Below are 21,017 nucleotides of genomic sequence, written 5' to 3'. Positions count from 1 at the left end.
ATTTATTATGTATTAAGTACTACAAAAAAGCAGTAGAGTACAAGTTCTGGCTGAACCTAAATCTTTTAATCTTTTCTTCAAAATCCAGAAAACAAAATTTATAAGCAAAAGAATACACACACACACACACACACACACACACACACACTTGATATATAGCCATATCCAAAGAAGAGTATAATGAGAACAGACCTCCTCATTCTTCACCTCTATAATATATATATAAAAAAAAAATCGCTCTTCTGCTCCTTAATTTGTGGCACTCTATAAATTTAGGATAGATAAAGTTTCCCCTTTGAAAACAAATAATAAAACAGTAAGTGAACTAATTACTTTGTGGTACATCCTTTAAGCTAAGCACTTCTGTTCCATCTGATTACATGGGACAATTACCCAACTGGTTTGAGAAGGATACACTACAGAGTCTGCTGCCTTGTCATTGCATATTCTGAGCATATTCTCATGGGCCTTCCTGCAAATGCACCCCCCTGTTCGTGAAGGACTTTTCATGCTGGCTCTGAAGTCAATGGACTGCTAAAAGAGCCTTTAAGTTTGATCACTCACCTGCCTCTGTGACCAGACTTTCAATTCACCATTCTCAGTGCTTCTTGCTGTGAACAAGGATTTGAGAGGTACAAAGAATTAATTACACTAATGTTCTCCCAGCAATTCGAGTGAAATAAAATGTCATTGCAGCAAAAGTTTAATCACAATTAGTAGATCACAAGTTTCAAAATAAGGTGCTAAAATGGAAATTCATGGAGATACTGTTCAAAGGTATTCTAATCCCATTTGTAATGCCAAAGGGGTCAATTTTCAGGTAGCAATCAATGAGGAGAAGCAAATAGGGTTTTTTCGCTCCCAATGAAATAAAAATCTGTTATGCAATTAAGCTGAATTAATTATTAAATTAAGCTGAATTAATAATTAACTTAATATATCCTGATAAATCAGAATAAATGGAAGGCATATTATGGGCTGGCTAGATGACTCAGCATTTAAGAGCACTTGCTGATCTCCAAAAGAAACCAAAATCAGTTCTTAGCATCCACATCAGATGATTACCAAACACTTCCAGATCTGATGCCCTCTTCTGGCCTTTGAAGGCACTATACACATATGATGCACATACAAACAAGGACACACATACTATACAGAAATAGAAATAAAATAATTTATAGATATTATTAAAAGGCATTTATATCACAACTAGTTGAAGCATACTCTAAAGGTACAATTGTACCGATTGTATCAAATGACAGAATTCATTTCTAAAAAAGTTTGTATCAACCATGGTGGCCATCTTAACAGGTATTTAAAACAGGAATAGTCAGCATTTATCTGAGTTTTCATTCTTACTGTAAAGCAAATTAGCAGGTGACTTAATCCATTTCCTAGCAACAGTTCCAAGCTGCACTGACTTAAAGTAATCAAATTTCTGTACAGAATTTAACTTGCATACTGGACAGTTTAATTGTCTGGTGCATTTTTGGTGGTTCCTGTTATAGGAAAATATGTCTAAACATTTCACTAAGGATTGTGACAAACTATTCTCTATAACAATAGTTTCAGTATTTAACATATTTTAATTATCTAAAAGAAACTGAGAAAAAAATCATGGAAACATACACAAAAGCCTCAAATAATATAAAATATCTTGGGGTAACTCTAACAAAAGAAATGAAAGACTTATATGATAAAAACTTCAAGTGTTTGAAGAAAGAAATTGAAAATGATATCAGACAATGGAAAGAACTCCCTTGCTTACAGATCCGTAGGATTAATATGGTAAAAATGCTCATCCTTCACAAGGCAATCGATAGATACAGTGCAATCCTCCTCAAACTCCCACACAATTCTCAACAAATCTTGCAAGGACAATTCTCATCTTCGTATGGAAAAAACAAAACAAAACAAAAAACAGGATAACTAAAACAATCCTGAACAATTGAAAAAAAAATAAAAGAAAAAAGAACTACAGGAGATACCACTAAATCAAGTTGTAATACAGAACTATAGTAATAAAAACCACAATGTATCAACCAAAACCATAGATGTTGATCAACAGAATCAAGTGGAAGACCTAAACATAAATCCACACACCTCTGTCTGGAAACCTGGTTGGTTTTTTTTTTTTTTTTATAAATAATCCACACTGGATTTAAAAAAAAAAAAATACACACCAGGCCAAACTGCTTGTTTGCATGTAGAAAAATGCAAAGAGATCCATATTTATCACCCTGCACAAAACACATGCCCAAGTGATCAGAGACCATAACATAACCCCAGACACACTAACCCTCACAGAAGAGAAAGTGAGGACTAGTCTGAGTGCACTGGCACAGGAAACTTTCTGAATGGAATACCAGTATCACAGGCACTAAGACTGACGATTAATAAATAGGACCTTATGAAACTGATGACAAAAAAAAGCAGCCCACAGAATAGGAAAAAATTTATAGCAACTCTACATCCAATAAAGTTCAAATATCCAAAATATACAAAGAACTCAAAAAACTAGATATCAAAAAAAAAAATCTTATCGACTGAGGATGTTGAGCATTTCTTTAGGTCTTTCTCCGACATTGAATATTCCTCTATTGAGAATTCTCTGTTTAGCTCTGGAGCCTACACAGAAGCCTCTGAAAGACTGTATCCATCAGTGTTTTGAAGCAGAAGCTGATACTTATAACCAAACTTTGGGCAGAGTACAGGAATCTTATGGAAGAATGGGGAGATAGAAAGACCTGAACAGGACAGGAGCTCCACAAGAAGACCAACAAAGCCAAAAATTTGGGCCCATCGGGCCCTGCAGAGATTGATCAATGAACCAAGGACAATGCATGAAGAGGACCTAGACCCCCAGGTCAGATGTAGCCCATGGGCAGCTCAGTCTCCATAAGGGTACTCTAGTAAGGGGAGCACGGGCAGTCTCTTGCATGAACTCTTTGATCACCTCCTCCTGGTGAGGAGGCCTTAATAGGCCACAAAGAAAGAAGATCCAGACAGTCCTGATGAGATTTGATAGGCTAGGGTCAGGTAGTTGGGGAGGAGGACCTCCCCTATCAGTGGACTAGGCGAGGGACACAAAGGATGGGAAGGAGGGTGGGACTGGAAGGAGATGAAGGAGGGGGCTACAGCCAGGATACAAAGTGAATAGATTGCAATTAATAATAATAATTAAAATAAAGAAATAACTAAGATAAGATAAAAGGTAAAAACCATCATAGCTACTTCATAAATGTCTTTTCAATAAATTAATTTCTCTATTTTTTAAAAAAATTAAAAATAAATTTAAAAATAAAAACCAAATAATCCAATTTTAAAATGAGGTACAGATCTAAACAGGAATTTCAAATGGTTGAGAAACAAAGAAAGATTCAACATCCTTAGCCATCAGGAAAATGCAAACCGAAACTTCTCGGAGATTTCATCTCACACCTGTCAGAATGGCTAAGATCAATAAAAACAAATGGCAGCTCATGCTGGTAAGGATATGATACTAGAGGAACACTCCTCCTTTGCTGGTAGGAGTGCAAACTTGTATAGTCACCATGGAAATCAATACAGCAGTTCCTCAGAAAATTAGGAATCGAAATACCTCAAGATCCAGACATACCATTCTTGGCATATACTCAAAGAATGGTCCATCCTACCACCTGAATATTTGCTCATCTATGCTCATTGTGGCTTTATTCATAATAGTCAGAAACTAGAAACAATCTAGATGTTCCTCAACCAAAGAATGAATAAAGAAAATGTGGTACATTTACACAATAAGGTAGTACTAAGCTGTTAAAAAAAAATCACATCATAAAATTTGCAGGCAAATGGATGGAACTAGAAAAAGGCATCCTGAGTGAAATAACCCGGAAGCAAAAGACACATATGGTATGTACTCACTTAGAAGTGGACATTAGCTGTTATGTACATGATAATCAAGCTACTATCCAGAGACCCAGAAAGGTTAGGAAAGGTGAGGCTTCTAGGAGTAAGCGTGGACATACCTGGGAAGGCAAAATAGAATAGGTTTTATGGGTGAACTGGAGGAAGGAAGGGATGGTAGCAGGAGGAATCAGGTGCTGAGGAAGACATGGAGGGAGAGAGAGCAGGGAGAAAAAGCTGGAGTTGGGGGGAGGCACTTGGAAGGCAGTGTGAAAACCTGGTGCAGTGGAAACTTCACCTATGAGGATGACCCTAATGAGGACCCATAATAATAGAGAACGCAGAGTCTGAGCCAGCTATCTTCAGTAGCCAAGCAAGATTTCCAGTGGTGGGACTGGGTTGCATTTGGTTGTCATTGGCCAAGGAGTTCCATGGAGATCCTCAAACATCCCAGACTGATGCTAGGAGAGAGGGCCAGTCTCCAAAACCTGACAAGTGGCAGGGTGGGTTTTGGGGGATAGCCAAGAACAACATCCACATATTTCATTCAATGTAGAGAGGAACTGGTGCCTCATGGATACTTCACCCTATGTTCTAGATTCTTTGGCATGGGAAGGTACTCTGTAGGCTATGGAAAGAGAAACCTGGACACCAACCCAGTCACAAAACCCTTGACCGCCATTTGTTCCTGCCTTTGAAGTGTGTGTGGCAATGGTGGTGTAGAACCTGTGCCCAAGCAATGTCTTATTTCTCTTAAGGCCCAAGCCTGACACTGCCTAGATGACCAGGAACTGGGGACTTGATAGCCTATAGACCTAAGGTAGAACCAAACACAACTGGCACCAAAATTCAATGAAATGATTCCTTATGATATTCTGCTATACACATAGATACGTGTTTTGCTTAGTCATCATCAGAGTGACTTCCTCTGGCAGCAAATGGATGCAGAGACCCTACAACTAGATGCTATGTGGAGAGAATCTAAACTGGAGGCTTCCATCAGGTCCCTCCCCCTCAGAGTTCAACAACCCCATGCAAGAAGAGGGAAGAAAGGCTATAGAAGTCAGAGGTGATGGAGGACACCAGGAAAATATGGCCCTCTGAATCAACTCATCAGGGCCCATATGGGCTTATCGAGACTGACGTGGCAAGCATGGGTCCTGCTTGAGTCTGCCCCTGGTTCTGTGTGTATTTGTGTTGGCTGTTAACTTGGTGTTTCTGTTGGACCCCTAACAGTGGTATCAGGTATATCTCTGACTCTTTTGCCTGTCCTTGGGCCTCTTTTACTCCTATAGGGTTGCCTTGTTCAGCCTCATTGTGAGGGATTTTGCCTTGTCTTATTGTAGCTTTTTTGTTGTGCTTGGTTGTCTCTTGGAAGCCTGCTCTTTTCTGAAGGAAAACGGGAAGAGGGCATCTGGGGAGAGGGAGGAGGGGAGGACCTGGGAGGTGTAGACAGAGGAGAAAGTGTGGTCAGCATGTATTGTGTGAGAGAAGAATCTATTTGTAATAAAAAATTAATTATCTAATAAATTATTTGCTCAGACATATAAATGTGTATATTTCTTTGAATACTTCATGCCAGAAATTTTTAATCACAAATCATCCTGCCATCTGTGAAGCAAAATTTTTAGGGTTGTCGGACATTTGGAAGACTATACCCAATGTTACTAGCCTACTGATGAATGGCTTGCTGTGCCCCTCCTAGAATCTCAATCCTACCATCTCTTGTACGAGGAAAAGCACTTGTCATCCCTTTTTTATACTGTTTTTCACTTTATTATCATTCTCATGTGTTTACTATCATGTGTCCCTTACATAGTTCTGAATTACTTGATAGGTAATATTATTCTTTTCTGATGGAAAATGGAAATCTGAAATTTTCTGGCAGAGTTCTGATTCAAATTCTGTCTTCAGCCTTCTCAGTGATATTAAGCCTGCTCCATTCTTGCTACAGCGTGCTCCTTGATATATTTTATTCTTATTTGAGACAAAAGTATCACTTGCTAATTGTGCCTATTGTTTTCTTGCAAAGCATATTGACAGGCATTGGAAGGGCTTGTTGAAGCTAGACATACTGAAAACTCAAAAAGATACTTGGCATTGGCAGGAAAGAGAGAAAAATGTATTATCTATAACAGCCCCACTTGGTTCTGTAAACACAAAAACCAAGTGAATACATATAACCTGCATACTTTACCCTCCCTCCTCTGGGCACTGAAACTGGTGTTGGCATCAAAACATACTAAGTCTTTGAGAAAGAACCAATTATAGCAATAAAAATGGGTTAATGATTACCAACCACTTACCAGGTATAAAACATCACTAAAAGTGAAATTCTGCCTTCTTCCAGCCTCCACCTTTCTTCCTACTCATCTTTTAATCCTTGAAATCCACTAGATATTCTCCATTGCCAAAGGCTAGTGCAGATGGTAGATAGGGAAAGATGTGCTTCATGATTAAAACTCAAAACTGCAATCTGTATTGCTTTCAGTCTACCCCAGACCCTGGGCTATATTTATCATTTACTGCCACATTCCCAAACTATTCTTCAACTTTTTGTTATAAAATTTATAATTGCCTTATTTTTATAATTTATTTTTATTTTATAATTTATTCACTTTACATCTCATGTATAGCTGCCTCCCTCATCTCCTCCCTGAGCCATAGTCCATTCCTCTTCCTCCCATCTCCATACTTTAGCCAAAAAAAAATTAATAATTTGGACCCAGGAGGCCTGCAGAGACTGATGCACCAACCAAGGACCATGCAAGGAAGGACTTAGGTCCCCTGTTCAGAGGTAGCCCATAGGTAGATCTGTCTCCATGTATCCTTGTAAGAGGAGCAGGGGCTGCCTCTGATATGGATTTTGTTGCCTGCTGTTTGATCACTTCCCCTGGGTGGGGCACCTTTACCAGGCTACAGAGGAAGAGGATGCAGGCAGTCCTATTGAGACTTGATAGGCTGGGGTAGGATGGTAGGGGAGGACGTCTCCCTCTTCCTGAGTGGGGAAGAGCCTTGACCTCATTGGCAAAGGAGACAATTTTCTGAACAGAACACCAACAGCACAGGCTCTAAGATCTACAATTAATAAATGGGACCTCTTAAAACTGAAAAGCTTCTGTAAAGCAAAGGACACTATTGGCAGTCTACAGATTAGGAAAAGATCTTCACCAATCCTACATCCAACAAAGGACTAATATCCAAAATATATAAAGAACTCAAGAAATTAAATGCCAAAAAAACAAATAATCCAATTTTTAAAATGGGATACAGACTATCCATGGAGATAACCTAGAACCCCTGCACAGATGTAGCCCATGGCAGTTCAGTGTCCAAGTGGGTTACATAGTAATGGGAAGAGGGACTGCCTCTGACATAAACTGATTGGCCTGCTCTTTGATCACCTCCCCCTGAGGGAGGAGCAGCATTACCAAGCCACAGAAGATGACAATGCAGCCACTTCTGATGAGAACTGATAGACTAAGATCAGAAAGAGGGAGAGGAGGACCTCCCCTATCAGTGGACCTCGGGAGGGGCATGCATGCAGAAAGGGGAGGGAGGGTGGGATCGGGAGGGGAGGAGGGAAGGGCTTATAGGGGGATACAAAATGAATAAAGTGTAATTAATAAAAGTTAAATAAAAAATTTTAAAAACTAGGATACAGAGCTAAATAGAGAATTTTCAACAGAGAATTTTAAATGGAGGAGAAACACGTAAAGAAATGCTCAATATCCTTAGTCATCGGAGAAATTCGAATCAAAATGACTCTTGAGATTCCATCTTACACCCATCAAAATGGCTAAGATCAAAAACTCAAGTGACAACACATGCTGGAGAGAATGTAGAGAAAGAGGAACCCTCCTCCATTGCTGGTGGGAATGTAACCTTGTACAACGACTTTGGAAATCAATCTGGCACTTGATTGGGAGTAGTGCTAGCTCAAGACCCAGCTATACCACTCCTAGGTATATACCTAAAAGATGATCTACTATTCTTCAACTTTTATTCTGATATTGATAATACTTCCTCCATTAAAATTCTACTGGAGAAGACTCTATTGATATAATTCACTACTCTAGTTTCATCAATCAGTACCCAACACTAGGCACAAAATAGGTGCTGAACCACTCTTGCCAGGACTTACACTGAAGTCCTTACTGTGCCATTTCTAACCTCAGGAGCATCACTGCTCTCATTGTATTAGACCACTTGCTTGAAATGCACTATGTGAATAATGTTATTTAATCCTTACAAGATTTGTAAGGTAGACAGTATTAATTAGATTCCACAAAGGGGAAAATTAAATCCTAAGATAATGATTTTCCCAAAAAATTCCCTACACAACTGACATAATTCAGAGTTCTGAGTGGTGCTAAATGAAGTTATATATTCTCTTTCTTGACCCTCTTGAAAACTGTGAAGATGGAAACTGTGTTGAATTATGAACTCTAAACAAATGTGGGTTTTGTTATATATTATTAATTTATTTAATGTGTAAAATTTTGTTGTTTTTGTTTGTTTGTTTATTTGTCTTCTTGCATACAAGTACACCACATTCCTGCAGTGCCTGAGAAGGTCGGAAGAGGGCATCAGTTTCCCCAGAACTAGGGTTACAGGAGCCTACCACAGAGGGCCTCTGAAAGTCTCTACTCAGCAGTGTATCCAAGCAGATGCTGAGACTCATAATCAAACTTCGGGCAGAGTGCAGGGAATCTTATAAAAGAAATGGGAGACAGGAAGACCTGGAGAGGACAGGAGCTCCACAAGGAGAGCAACAGAACCGAAATATCTAGGCACAGGGGTCTTTTCTGAGACTGATACTCCAGCCAAGGACCACTCATGGAGATGGCCTGGAACCCCTGCACAGAAGTAGCCTATGGCACCTCAGTGTCCAGGTCAGTTCCATAGTAATGGGAACAGGGACTGTCTCTGACATGGACCCAGCAGCTGGCTCTTTGATCACCTCCCCCTGAAGGGGAGGCAGCCTTACCAGGCCACAGAGGAGGAGAAGGCAGCCAGTCCTGCTGAGACCTGATAAGCCCCTAGGCAGATGGAAGAAGAGGAGGACCTCCCTTATCAGTGGACCTGAAAAGGGGCTTGGGAAAAGATGAGGGAAGGAGGGTGGGATTGGAAGGAAATGAGGGAGGGGTCTACAGCTGGGATACAAAGTAATAAACTGTAATTAATATAAAAAATAAAAATTTAATTCAAAATGTGTCATTACCATGACCACTGTGTGCATATAGATGAAATGTGAGAGAGCACAGCAATAAAATAATCACTTTAACAAACACTTCCAATTCAAGGACTACATTCTACAAGCAAATTTCCACAGGTACCACTTATGGCGTACTCCACCAGTGCCGGAAACTTTCCATGCAATACCACATTTCCACACTTAATTTTTACAAGGAATCAAGGTTAGCGATGGTATATTGGGGTCATTTTGGATATAGGAGTCTATGACTCCAGAATGATAAACTATTTTCAGGTGTTCTGATAACTTGCAAGTGATGGAGACTTAATTTTCATAGAGCTCACCCCAGCCCTCTAATTTGGGCCCTAATATCACATAGCACAAGTGAAAGGAAAAGTCACATAAACAGCATGGAAAGCATGAGGTCTAAGAGAGAACACTGGAGACACTATTGAAAAGGACGCTTCAGGGTCAGACTGGAGGAATATGGAAGCATAACGTGGAGCCATCATTCATCTAGAGTGAGAAAGATACAAGCATTATAAAATGACCAGCAGAAGCTGACGTTTTAATAGAGTCAATAATGAATTACTTGTGTTCTTATAGTAAATCGCTGTCTACCTATCTAGTGATCACCCGATTTCAATGCATCTCTTATTTACTCTCCTGAAGTTCAATCAGAGGGTGTGTACAACACGAGTTTCTGCACCCTCCCACTGTGCTAGCCTCTTCCTGGAACACTCCCTCCTTCCGAGTCCTGCCATGCTTCACTATTTGATTGGCTGTAACTGCTAGGGTTTATAGTTATATAAATTATTGATTTTTAGCTACTTATAAGTTGTCCTCTCTATACATAGGCAGAGGGCACAACTCACAGAAGACGGTTAAAAATTGCATTTCTGGGCTCTGCCCTGCAGACTATCAAAGCAGATGTTGAGACTTGTGGGTAACCTTTGAGCAGAGTGCAGGGAATCTTAGGAAAGAAGTGGGAAACAGTAAGATCTGGAGAGGACAGGAACTCCACAAGGAGAGCAACAGAACCAAAAAAATCTGCTCCCAGGGGTCTTTCCTGAGACTGATACTCCTACCACGACTATGCATGGAGATAACCTAAGACCCCTGCACAGATGTAGCCCATGGCAGTTCAGTATCCAAATGGGTTCCATTGTAATAGGAACAGGGACTGCCTCTGACATGAACTGATTGGCCTGCTCTTTAATTACCTCCCCAGGAGGGGGAAGCAGCATTACCAGGCCACAGAAGAAGACACTGCAGCCACTCCTAATGAGACCTAATTCACTAGGATCAGAAGGAAGGAAAAGAAGACCTCCCCTATCAGTGAACTTGGGGAGGGGCATGCATGCAGAGGGTGGAAGAAGGGAGGAATTGGGATGGGAGGAGGGTGGGAACCACAGGGGGGATACAAAGTGAATAAAGTGTAATTAATAAAGAATAAATAAAAAAATTCTCAAAAAAAAAAAAAACAGTTGCCTTTCTGGGACTGGATGGGTGTTCAGTAAAAATTCTGTTCCCTTGTTTACTAGGAAATGTTCCATACTTATTATGAACACGAGCTCTTTGTTTATTACCAGGGCTGCAAATGTTGATATTTTTATGTTCCTTCCCTTTTTGTTAATGATAGATTATAATTCCAGAAATAATAGACTATAGTATTCAGTTTAATGAATCTTTCATCCTCACATATTTACCTAGTTGGTCTACTTTTAATTATTTGGCATTATATTTATACTATTAGTAGGTAGGAATTTATTTTGTTTACTTATTTATTTGTTTGTTTGTTTGTTTTTTTGAGACAGGGTTTCTCCGTGTAGCCCTGACTATTGTGGAACTCACTCTCTACACAGGCTGGCCTCAAACTAGAGATTCTCCCGCCTCTGCCTCTGAAGTGCTGAGACTAAAGGCATACACCACTACTGCCCAACAGGAATTTATTTTTATGTTGCAGAATTAAGAATTTAAACAAGAATATTTTTCTAAATGTTTTGTTTTCTCAACTCAACCTCATGTTTTCTTCCATTTTGCTTTATATCTCATGTATAACATATTAATTCAGTATATTTAATTGATGTTCTTTTTATATGTTAAGTTTTGTTCAATTTACTTCTTAATTTTCTTTTTGTTTTTCTGTTTTTTTACTTATTCTTGCCTTACAAAAATTGCATCTCTAATATTTTAATGTAGGCTATCGAAAAACCCTTCTATTGTTTTCCTTTTTACAAAGTTTCTTAATTTGGCTCGATAATTTTTAAAAAATTTTTTCTGAAGATTTTAACAAAATCTGTACTATAACACTTGAATGTTTGCACATGTGTGTGCGCACTTGTGTGTGGACCCATGTGGGGAGGGAGGGAGACGAGGAAAACACAAGATGCTGCATGCAAAGCTGCTGGATAAGTATCACCACGTGCGTCTAAACTATTACTAGTAAATATTTACTTGGAGAACTGCCCCCCTTAAGACTGTGAAAGAATTAGCATCAACATCTGGAGTTCCTCAGTAGTGCTGATTGTAGACATGAGCCTGGTGACATGGGTTAATCATTGTCTTCTGTGGGGAGGAAAGGATTCTTTAGCTAAGTCTCATGTTGCTTCCTCTTGACAAATGCTTTTATGTCTCCAGCTAGAGCTGAATTATCACTATGATCACCCTTGGCTTCATACAAGCCTGTTCCTTATGCTTTGAGAATCCCGAATGCCAGGCCTTGAAAGTGTGCTAGAAATGCTTTTCTTCCCATCTTTTTTTTTTTTTTTTTTTTTTTTTTGTCTCTCAGATTATGATCAAAGTCCAGGAACTGGGGTGAATGAAAGAATAATTCCAATTGACATACATTGTCTCTGGCTCAGTCTGTCAGAAGAGAGGATTAAAACACAGTTCTAGTCCTTGTATGAGATTAGCACTGTGGTACATGCGAGTCAATCTTCAGTGCAGGGATGATCAACATAAGACATTCACGCGATGATTAAGGTCTGTAGTCATCAGAAATAATCAAATAAAAACTCACGTCACCACATTAGGAAATCAGTAAGGCAAATACATTGTAAAGGCACAAACATACAAACAAACAAAAACAAAAGTAAAAAAACAAAACAGCTCTACAATCAAAGAAATAAGAAATAGTTTACTCTGAACCAAATACGGGTAGTCACAACCACAAAATCCAGTAGTTCTAAATTATATGTACTGCAGCAGAAGAGTTTACATAGACTTTTATATCCACAAAACAAATGCATACATCAATAAACACATTCAGCAAACTTTTCGTTAGGGCACCAGATAGGCAGGCTCCAGTAAAGCAAGGGGATCATTCCTATAAATTCCAGATGTTATCACATTCTTAGTTTTCGGAGTGATGGAGTCTAGAGGACTGTTAATCTTAGCAGCACATTGCAAGATGATATTCTACTACTCATGAGACTGTCAGGTCAAGCACAGAAGGTAAGCTAAATGGCTTGAGAGAGTTTTATATAGCCTGATAATGTTGGTTCTTAATTTAAAAACTGTTGTCTCTATAATTGTTCTATGGAGCTAGTCAGTCTATAGAGTCTTTAATGTAGAGAGAACTTCAGTTAATAACTACCTAAAGGACTTTCTAGGCATCTGGATAAAGGCACTAAGTTTTGAAAAATGAATATAAATGCAAGCAAATCCATTTCCAAGTGAAAAGAGAGTTTGTATGAAAATATTTATCCTGATTCAAGAAAAAAATGAGTTATCCAGTATTGCTTGGTGTGTGTTGTAGAAAAGGAAAATTATTACAGATTAGAATTTTGGCAAGCTCTCAGACATAGTCCAATAACTTCCAATTGAAAGAGTCTTAATTTAATTTGATCAATATTTGTCTTGCAACCAACATTTGCAAAGCTTTATTCTAAACTTTCCCAGGAAATCATTGTTGGAGGGTAAATATGTCAAGTGTCTGCTGTTGGAAAGAATAAATGACAAATATATTAATGTTGAAAAATGACCCTTCAACTATGCAATTTATAATTGTGACTGTTAAATTAAGAAAGTCTTCCTTAATTGAGCTGGCAAGTTCCATGAATAGAAAAATAGTAATTTAAGTTTCATGAATATATTCAATGGCAAGAGCTCAATATCAACACAAATAGAAATGTAATCAAGCCTTTAACATCGGAGTGTACACTTAACCATGATGTATGTACCCTAAAATACTTCACATGCTTTACAAGTCCCTTGCTCAAGGGTCCAGAGGTCTAGTTATCTTCTATATTTTTTATACAAGAGATGAACTGTGCTAGTTTGACTCTGGTGGTTGTTTCACAGAGAGCAAAGCAATTTCTTTCAATTATTTCTCCTGAGTGAAATGTCTAGCAAATGAGTCATTAAACACAGTGTAAGAAATATGATGCAGTAAAGGGAATGATTGTAAGGAAGACAAACCCCATAAAAATCTATGACCAAATATATGATTGTATCACGTCTTACGTTTACACCAAGAGCTACCCTCTCTCTGGTACTCTTAACAAAAATTGTCGGGAAATCAGGATAAAGATTTGATTGCTCATTAGACAGAGCATTATTTTTTTCAAAGTATGAGAATTTTATCTCAGAGGAAATACTGAAGGGGAAAATAAATAACGAAGCCTCACAGGAAAGCAAAAGCACCGTTATGGTCTTTGAGCAATGCTTTCTAATTCTTCTTTTTCATTATCTTTAAATACAGAATCCCCTGCACCTACAGCTGAGTTTAGAAAATTCACTAAGTTCTGATGCTGATGTCACTGTCTCAATCCTGACCATGAACAACTGGTACAATTTTAGCTTGTTGCTATGCCAGGAAGACTGGAATATCACTGACTTCCTTCTCCTTACGGAGAATAACTCCAAGTTCCGCCTCGGGTCCATCTTCAACATCACTGCTAACCTGTCCTCCACCAAGGATCTCCTAAGTTTCCTGCAGGTCCAGCTGAAAAGCATTAAAAACAGCACACCCACAATGGTGATGTTTGGCTGTGACATGGAAAGTATCCGGCAGATTTTTGAAATGTCCACGCAGTTTGAGCTGTCACCTCCTGAGCTTCACTGGGTTCTAGGAGACTCCCAGAACGTGGAGGAACTGAGGACAGAAGGCCTGCCCTTAGGGCTCATTGCCCACGGGAAAACAACTCAGTCTGTCTTTGAGTACTATGTTCAGGATGCCATGGAGTTAGTTGCAAGAGCTGTAGCCACAGCCACCATGATCCAGCCAGAACTTGCTCTCCTTCCAAGCACGATGAACTGCATGGACGTGAAAACCACAAATCTCACTTCTGGACAATATTTATCAAGGTAGGATGTAAAGCTTGGGTTATGTTCTCATCCAGAGAAATGGGATAGCAAGTAAAATTTTCTTGTCCATCCACTGTGCAGAAATCTTGACTCTAGGTAGCTCTAAAGGGCAACAGCTCTGAGCTGGTTAGGGGCAACGAAAGTTTAGTGTCTCGTGGCCTGTTGTCTGTAATTTGATTCTTTATTGAGTATTGTATTGTAGGGACAGCACTTGGCAGATATTTAAAAACTTTGAGCCTCAATGTTCTAATTAGTAAATAAAGATAAGATAGACTAGCTTGATATAGTATAATAAAAAGGCCAGAAAATTGTATATGAAAAACAATTAACCCATGGTTGGCTAACATAAAAGCAAGGAATATGTTTTTCCTAATTTAGTCTTCCCACATCATTAGAACTGAACAAATCTCTCTAAATACATGCAGAAAAAATTTAGTTACATGGAAAGGGGTTTTTCTTACTCCTAATATTGTTTCAGGCAATTTAGAACCTGGTTAAATGCAGAGACTTTAAAGCCACACAGAGCTAGAATCTTAGTTCTGCCTCTTGATTCTTATATCGCTTGGTCAAGTTACTCAATTACTCTCAGCCTTAGTTTCTTAGGTTTGATTTCTACTTAAAGAAAATGGATGTAAAATTATAAAGATATTGGCATAAGATTCTGCTACTTGTGGAACTGTTGTGATAGGTGCCAGAAAGAAAATAGAAGATATGTGGTTGGATAGGTAGATAGATAGATAGATAGATAGATAGATAGATAGATAGATAGATAGATAGATAGATAGATGAAAGATAAATAGGTATATAGATAGATTACAAATGATTAACAGATGATAGACAAGATAAAAATATGAATATACAGAAGTAAGCATTCCATAAGAGCATTTTTCTAGTATGTTGTTATTTTTTTATACTTAATGACATGTGTGTATTATACTTTGGTACATTTCTGTTTAGTAGATGAAAAGGGCAACTCCATTTAAAATAAAACGTAATTCCTCATGTGGAAATGGCGAATTCCTTCAGTGATGTTTTTAGGCTACTTGACTTTTACTTAGAAGAGGATGACCTATGGGCAGAGAATAAGTGCTGTTTCAGAGGTTAATCATCCCTATAGACTGAGAAAAATTTGAAAGCAATGTTCTTAAAGAAGTGGCATTTGAATATACAGAATATAATGCAATTTAATAGTGTCATATCTTAAGAAAACACAAATATTTGGTAAAAGAACAGAACATCTTTGTAATTTTACAGATAACTGTACTGAGCACTTACTCTATACAAGCAATCTGCTAACAGCTAAGTGCGTGAAAGAGTGAAGACAAAGCAAAGCCTAAAATTATTAACAAAAATGAAAATTGGGTATGATGGTACACACCTTTAATCCCAGAATTGGGAGGCAGAAATAAGAGAATCTTTGTGAGTTCAGAACCAGCCTGGGCTACACAATGAGTTCCAGGCCAGCCAAGGATACATAGTCAAACCTTATTTAAAAAAAGAAATAATAATAAAGTAATTCAAATTAATTTTTTAATCTATTATTAATAAAATTGAATATTATATCTTAACTTTCCCTTTTTCTCAAATAGCATTTTAATCTTCATAAGCTCAAACTTTATGTGTATTTTATTTTGCAGTATCTACACAAATTTAATGTTTACATCCTAGTCATATGTGAGGTTCATGATTTTATTTAAAAAAAAAAAAAAGCCTTTTCCTTTTAACCAGTACATAAGCAAAGTGTCAATTTACAATTCCAAACAGTGTTTATTCGGAAAGACAGTCCATAAGAAGCAGGGGAAACCACAACTGAAAATCACATTATATCATCTAGCATTCTTGTCTAGGGTAAAACAGACAAGAAAAAAAATTTCCAGTTTGTGTTCTAAAAATGCTTAGGGAAAACGAGTAAGGATTTTTGTTGACTTGGGTTGTGTGTACCTCAGCCATTCATTTTATCAAGGCCAAATGATTTTTCTGGCTTCCCAAGGTTTAATTTATAGTAAAATCGTATTTCTCCGGCTGGCAAGATTGCTCAGTGTGTGAATCAGTATCCACCATGACCAAAGACTTGAATTCCATTTACCCCACCCCAGAGTTGCAAACTGCAAGGAGAGAACTGACCCCTGCATGTTGTCTTCTGTGTCACATACATACATAAATGCATGCATATATACACACATACATTCTCACATATATTCGCCCATACACACACACACAAACAAAAAATAAGTGTAATTTAAAGCTTTAAAATCTCTCTCCACAAGGATCACATGATACTTTTTACATCGACTTCCACAGTGACATTAGCCTATTCACCCTGACCTGTCTGACTTCTGAGAATACAAATTCCATTTAGTTGATCATTATTATGTAACTTAGTCCAAAGCCTATCAAATAACATGCTTTATAGATAGCTACTGAAATTGATTTACAGAGAAAGAAACTGTCTATTGTATTTGTGTCTCCACTATCATTCACTGTAGAGAAAAAATTGATCATTGATGAGTAAATACTTTCCTAAGTAAATATAAACTTTTATCTAGCTACTTACACTCTAGTTTTCTTCTTTTCTTTTGCTTCCTGTACTTTTGTCTCTGTGGTGACAGGCTCTATCCTCATGATTATTTCCACATATTTTTTTTTCTTTTTATTTCCACATATTTTATTCCACAAAGTTTGAAAGTTATAAAAGAGTGTGAGGTTTGGAGCCCAGAAGCAATTCACAATGCATAGGGGTCAGTGACAATATTTTCATCCCCGTGGGTGTGTGTAAGAGAAGAGCTCAAAGAACTTCAGAAAATATAACTAGGACTTTTTTAAACTCTCAGAGGAATACAGTCAAAGAAAAAGTTTCAAAGTGTTCAGGACAGGGTCAGGAGAAGTGGGCACAGCCCCAGAAGGAGTCTTTATGGTGGATAATAAAGGCTGCCGTAAGCCAGGAAACAGCTGTGGGGTTTCCACCATCCTTATTTATTTTGTTTAATTCGAGCTTTTAGAAAGTTAGTTATTCTCAGTCCATAAGTCACATCTGCATACAGTAATTTTCTTAATTGTCCCTAAATTTTGTGAGGCTGACCCCACTCCCTCTTGGCATAATAAAAGCCAGGAAGATAATGAGCTGTGACTAGCTGGTGCCAGAGTTATGCAAGCTTTCATTTCTCACACAGTCATTTTTGGTTTGGGCTGACAGAATTGTTAGCATTTTAAAATGTTAATGAAATCGCCCCAAACATGACATTTTCAACACAGGCTTTTAGACTAGGAAAATAATATCTTGTGGCAGACTACACAGACATAATTACAGGTATAAGGGATCTAATTCCTCTCAGTTGCCCACAAGCCAGAGCAAATGTCCATCATGACTCAATGTAGACAGGATAAGAGGACCAAGGTCATTGTGTTATCTTTAACAATGTGTTAGAAAATTGTTTTACTAAATGTTAATTGTTTGGGGCAACTGTAGGTGGCATCTTATTTTGACAGTGCCTCCATGAATGTATGATTATGTGTTTCTACCCAATCAATGACCGTCTATCTATAGTAAATATAATGACTACTTGAGTCCTGTCATTTTAGAGCTGACAGCATAATTAATAAAGGTAAATTAGAAAATTCTGAAATAATTGCTTTCCCAGCCCCCACCCGACCACCAGGAGACAGAATCTTGCTATGTGCTCCTGTCTGGCCTGGAATTCATGGTCTTCTGAGCTCTGTTTCTCATGTGTTGGGATGACAAGACTGTGGCACGATGCTCAGAGGAATACATACTTTTTTTTAAATAGATAGAAAATAAATCCATTAACATTCTCAGATATTTGGTGGTATGTTTTAACAAGTGGATAAGAGTTTTCACATTTAGGGCTAAAAGCACAGGAAATGGAATCTGTGAATTTACCAAGACCTAAAGAAGAAATGTAACACAGTGGGAGCATTGGTTTCATATGAAGAGGAGCTGAGCTGTCTCTAGGAATGTATTCACAGCAACCCACATAGAGCGTTTATGCCAGGCTGAGGAGTTTGCATTTCATGTGTCAGAGGAAACGGAACATTAGCCTAGACATATTCATAAAACCACAGTCCTGTAACAAATTGGCAGAATAAAGCAATACAATACAAAAACCTTAAAGATAATTTTTAAACCATCAGAATACAAGAAGTTGTTCCAATTTCTCCCTTGCATGCTCTGAACTGTGAAAGTGAAGGCCAATTTACCTGATGTTTCTGGGATTCTGACTCATAATGCTTATCTAGAGGGCCAGAATGTGAAGTAATCCCCTCTCCTCAGCGATAGAAGTCCTTGGGTTTTAAACAATCCGCGCAAAGGCGATTATAAGAACCCAGGAGCCAAGATGTAGATACCTTCATCTCTCGGACGAAGGGGATTTTTAACTTTTTAGCTGATCAATTACGGCCTTGTTAGTTATTTTGGTGGGTTTTGTTGTTATTTGCTTGTTTGTTTGTTTTTTAATTTTATTTTTCTTTTTAGTTACATTTTGTTAACTCTATGTCCCAGCTGTATCCCGCTCCCTCATTCCCTCCCCAATCCCACACTCCCTCCCTGGTCTCCTCCCTGCCCCTTTCCAAGTCCACCGATAGGGGGGGACCTCCTCCCCTTTCATTTGACCCTGTTTTATCAGGTATCTTCAGGGCTGGCTGCAAAGTCCTCCTCTGTGGCCTAACAGACTGCTCCTCCCCTGGGGTGGGGGGGTCAAACAGCCTGCCCTTGAGATCCTGTTAGAAATAGTCTGTGTTCCCTTTACTTTGGAAAACTATTTGTTTATTTAACTAGAAACTGAATTTTGGGCCTCACACATCCTACACAACCAGTGAGCTCCATTCCCAAAACCATTGTTCTAGTGGTAGTAATGGAGTTGTTGTTGTTGTTGGGGTTTTGGTGTTGTTGTTGCTGTTTATTTTGAGACAGGGTCTTGATAAATTGACCAGGGTAACCTTAAACGTGCTCTATATCCCAGAGTGACTTTGAACATGTCATCTCCTACCTCACCCTCTCAAGTATCCAGGATTATAGGCCTGTCCACCAAGGGCCAGCTTTAGAGTCCAGCTTTACATTGCTGGGTAGAATGAATAATCTCTTCCTTGAACAGTTTCTTCACTTTGCTTCTGGTATCCTGCAAGAATTCCACCAACCGATAAAGTCAAGTTTCTGTGATTGGGTGATGCCATCAGCTGAAGGAACAGAGCATAGGAGATGGAGGACTCTGTTTCAGAAAGCCTCCGGTACTTTTCTCTGTCTTCTCAGCGGCAGAGAACACACACATCTGATCCCTTTACTTCATTTTCCTTCCCCTAGCCATTCACTTATCACTGAGCCAGCTATTATCACTTCTCTTCCTCTTCTACTATTTTTCTATTACTTCTATTACTATTGCTTCTATTCCTATTACTAATATTTTATGTATCTGCTGGCATCTGCTGCCATTCTTACACTCTCTCTTTAGTTGGTGTGCTCTGATATGCTAACAAACCTTTTCCCTCCTATGTTTGCCTTTATGCTTATATGGCCAGGCAATATTGAGATTCACTGGCCTTCCCTTACTAGTAAGTCTTTTGTTATTGATTCTGCACATTGATTTTTCAGAATCTGTTATGCGCCAGGTATCCAGGGACACTAGAAAACTCCAGGAGAAGTGCTAAAGCTCATGTTCATTTTTTTAAATTTTATTTTATTTTATTAATTACACTTTATTCACTTTGTATCTCCCCATAAGCCCTTCCCTCCTCCCCTCCCGGTCCCACCCTCCCTCCACCTTCTTCACGCGTGCCCCTCCCCAAGTCCACTGATAGGGGAGGTCCTCCTCTCCTTCCTTCTGAACTTAGTCTATCAGATCACATCAGGAGTGGCTGCATTGTCATCTTCTCTGGCCTGGTAAGGCTGCTCTCCCCTCAGAGGGAGGTGATCAAAGAGCAGGCCAATCAATTTATGTCAGAGACACTCCCTCTTCCCATTACTATGTAACCCACTTGGACACTAAATTGTCATGGGCTACATCTGTGCAGGGGTTCTAGGTTATCTCCATGCATGGTACTTGATTGGAGTATGAGTCTCTGGGAAGACCCCTGTGTTCAAGTCTTCTGGTTCTGTTGCTCTCTTTGTGGGGTTCCTGTCCTCTCCAGATCTTAAATTAATGATGGTGTCATGTCCATTACTGAACACTAGAAAAAACTTTAAAGAAAAATAAAAAACCTTGGGGTTTCATGACATAATTATAATTTTGGATGCTTCTACCTAATATCTCTATTCTATAGTAGTATTTCCAACTAGTCAAAGGTATTTAAATTGTATAACCTTTAAATTTATTGTTAAACCAATTTACTTTATCCACACTCTAGGGCACTTTCTGGATTAATATAAATCTTGCTTAATTAGGACTTTATTACTTTATGATTTATATTTTTGGTCCTATGCTATTTAAAATCAAGAGGAAAAATTGCCCATGAGTGAATAATCTCCTAAATCCTATACCCAGATAGCTGGTTAGCATGAGGCTTCAATACAAACTTTAAGAGAAAAACAGTTCCAGGGAATGCGGATGCCCCAGGCTACATACGGCTGCTCAGCACTGACTCTCCAGTGCCCCAAGGTAAATACATTGCTTATGGG

At 38.6% G+C, this 21,017-nt stretch overlaps 1 protein-coding gene across 1 annotated transcript in view; it reads left to right on the top strand.

Moving 5' to 3' along the window:
* Positions 1-21,017, top strand: part of Grin3a (glutamate ionotropic receptor NMDA type subunit 3A) — a 243,367-nt gene that overhangs the window by 54,904 nt on the left and 167,446 nt on the right. Inside the window, exon 2 of the mRNA XM_055605421.1 lies at positions 13,788-14,392. Within this exon, the coding sequence (XP_055461396.1) occupies positions 13,788-14,392 (605 nt within the window). The remainder of the gene's footprint in view (positions 1-13,787; positions 14,393-21,017) is intronic.

This window comes from Psammomys obesus, unplaced genomic scaffold (genome assembly GCF_907164565.1).
Source record: "Psammomys obesus unplaced genomic scaffold, mPsaObe1.curated_primary_1811, whole genome shotgun sequence".
Classification (NCBI taxonomy): Eukaryota; Metazoa; Chordata; class Mammalia; order Rodentia; family Muridae; genus Psammomys; species Psammomys obesus.
The sequence above is the reverse complement of the archived record's forward strand: the minus strand, read 5'-3'. Positions and strand labels throughout refer to the sequence as shown.